This window comes from Lygodium microphyllum, chromosome 16, assembly GCF_053477565.2.
Source record: "Lygodium microphyllum isolate KBCC chromosome 16, Lygodium_microphyllum_v1.1.10, whole genome shotgun sequence".
NCBI classification, from domain to species: domain Eukaryota; kingdom Viridiplantae; phylum Streptophyta; class Polypodiopsida; order Schizaeales; family Lygodiaceae; genus Lygodium; species Lygodium microphyllum.
In genome coordinates this window covers 66,323,565-66,326,668 of record NC_141150.1, presented here as the reverse complement: position 1 = coordinate 66,326,668, position 3,104 = coordinate 66,323,565, and the positions used below count along the sequence as shown (strand labels likewise).

The 3,104-nt window shown below is 41.6% G+C and overlaps 1 protein-coding gene across 1 annotated transcript; it reads left to right on the top strand.

Moving 5' to 3' along the window:
* Positions 1 to 1,651: 1,651 nt before the first annotated feature.
* Positions 1,652 to 2,278, top strand: LOC148022930 (dirigent protein 11-like). Its single transcript, XM_087695284.1, has one exon. The coding sequence runs from the start codon at positions 1,652 to 1,654 to the stop codon at positions 2,276 to 2,278; it is 627 nt and encodes a 208-aa protein (XP_087551410.1).
* Positions 2,279 to 3,104: the final 826 nt, after the last annotated feature.

Below are 3,104 nucleotides of genomic sequence, written 5' to 3'. Positions count from 1 at the left end.
GTGCGCGTCTATACCTGCATCTCTGTGGGCGTCTATCAGCACGTGTATCCTCGCGTGTACACTACAGAGCACACGCGCCCTCACATGCGCTAAAAGACGCGCCCCCAGAGAAACGTTTTTCGCGTCTATATCTGCGTCTACACTGAGATGTAGACGCGCTTGGTCCGCTGATTTTGGCAGACGACCGCCATTATTGATTTACAAAATGCAATACATAATGGAATCACAAATCCTAAATACACAGACAGAGTAGAGAGAAGAAGAGAGAAACATAGAGAGAGAGAGAGAGAGAGAGAGAGAGAGAGAGAGAGAGAGAGAGAGAGAGAGACTCACCTTGGGTGTTTCGTGTGGCGGGTGGTGGCGCTTCTTCCTTCTCCTTCTTCCTCTCCTTGGTAAGTTACCCTCCCTTGATGCTTGCTTCCTTGATTGCTGTTTCTTCTTGTTCTCCTCTCTCTTGTTCTCTGTTTCTTCCTCTCCTTGGCTTTCCTTTTTTCCTTCTTGTGTGTTTGAAATGAAAGAAGAGGTGAGTCATGAGGATGTGAGGCATGAAGAGACTGCATGTCGGCTAAACTCAAGCTTCAGAACCGCAAAAAACGTAGGAAAGGGAAGCCGTAGTTTGAAAAGAAATGATTTAAGTATGATTTGAATTTTGACATGTGCATCTATTTTTGCGTGTATAAGCGCGTCTATTTGCGCGAATATATAGATGCAAAAGTCGCGTCTATTTACACGCACGTTTACACGCGCTTATAGACACTGTGATAGACGCGCCCGACTTTGCACATCTAACATGCGCGTCTATGTCTCGTTTCTGTTGTAGTGTATCCTAACCATGCCTTGCAAACCCTTACTACAAACATGCATGTAAATTGTATATTTTAAAATAAATGTAGGGTTTCTTAGATGGAAATGCTTACATTTTATAGTAAATATCCTTGCTTTGAATTTTTTGCAAAAGTCATGCTAATTGTATAGACTTGCTCTGATAATATTTTGAGAGATGTGATCCAATGAGTTATCAAGTTGAGTGAGAAAGAGCTTGAGGAAGGATCTTTCTGATTTCAAGCATTTCTTTAAAGAAAAGTGTAATATAAAAGAGCATTTACTATATTTGTATCTTAATCCCCTTGATTTGCATGAGAGTGGTTGAGTGAGAGAGTATGAAAGAGTAAGAGTATGAAATAACATGGGTGTACATTTGCACTCTGAAACACACATTTTCCATTAGACCTAGCAACGCGGGCCGTGGAACTCTAGTTTATGTATATCAATATATATTACATGGAACTCTAGTGTGTGTATATGCACACATGTATAATCGACGCAAACAGATTAATGTGGATTAGTTAAACAGCTATGGCCAATTGCAAATTCCTGCCAAATTACTGTTGACTTAGTCGTGGTGACTTAGCCGCGACGAGGACGGAAGCTCGTAGAAAGACGATTCACGCATATATAGACGCTTGTGGCAAATATTGTGGAGTCAGATCATCGATCGAAGGTGAAGCGCTCTATCTCGCTCTTGCCCGCACGCAGTATCTTGTCACTGAGACACACCACTCACCCAAGGCCCCCACCCAACACACACACACACACACAAACACACACGCTCTCTCTCTCTCTAGATCTCTCTCTCTGTTTTTCTTCTTACATGGCAGTGGCAGCTAGCCGTACTCTCACAGGCAGCGCTGCTCCGACGACAGCTGTCGAGCGGCGGAAGACGGCCAGGGTATTGGCCTTACTCGCCATCGTCATGCTACCATCGATGGTGGTAGAGACTGCAGGGGCGCGGTCATCAAAGAATCAGGACTCTTATATTAAGTTAAAACCGAGTTTCCCTCTCAGCGTGGAGTTCTACGTCCACGCCTTGACGAGCTCGGCGACCTTCACTACCAGCCCCTCCAACCCTTCCGTTACGGGCACCTTCGGCCGGACCGCTGTCTTCGACTACAACATCACCTCCGGACCAGACGTCCAGTCGTCCCGGCAGCTGGGTTCAATCCGGGGCTTTGAAGTGTACAACAGCCTTGACCCGGCCTCCCCCAGCGTCCTGGTCCTCAACACCATCACCTACGACGACGGCACTTACAACGGCACCTTCTGCCTCCACGGCCAGGCCAACATCAACCTCGTCTCCTACGACATCCCCGTCCTCGGTGGCACCGGCTCCTTCGCTGGCGCCTCCGGCTTCTCGCACGTCACTAACCTCGGCACCCCCGGCGACGATCACGTCTTCCAGCACGTCCTCCACTTCTTCCTTCACCAGTCCATCTTGTGATGAATCAACAAGTCCATCTTGTGATGAGTATAGTCATGCCATTATGTTTTTGAATCAACATTTGTAATTTATATGTTAAAAATAATCGAATATGTAAGATTATAAATTTATTTGAAATTTAAGAAGATATATTAGAATTCAAATAGTAGTTTTTGAGATGGTCAACTTAATATGAATATTAAAATAGTGTTTTGGTGTTCAATTTCAATATTAAAATTTGTTTATTTTTTAAGATTTAAAATGATAATTTGTATAATAAGAGCACTCAATCTTATGAATATATTGTCAAATAAGAGACTCAATCTTTTAAAAATTCAAAAAGATACACTCGAGTTTCAATAATAATTTTAAAATTAAAAAATGAAAATATACATTATACAAGTCATTGTAAACTTTACAATATCAAGATTAAAGCTTTTGTTGTTTTTCTTATAAACTACTTTCAAATAGATTACATCTATTGAATGATTGTTGAGATGAATGCAATTTTGCTATGAATCTTTCCACTTTTAAAAAAAATCCAACTCCCAGAATTCAAGCTTTATAGTATTGCGCAGTGGAAAAAATGTGGTTTTGAAGTCTTCGAAATACATTTGCGTCAAAAAGTAGATCATGTTGTTACAATAGTAATAATAGCTTTTGGAGATCTTGGTGCTAAAAGTTGTACATATGATGTGGTCTACCAACTTCCAACAAGTTGCTAAGTCTATGAATAAAAAATTTGGAGTGCACCAAGTGTCCCATGTGTGTTGTTCTAAAGCATTAACATGAAGATTCCAAATATTATATTTGATTTGGACTTCTATTGACTAAGCATCCTCCAGTT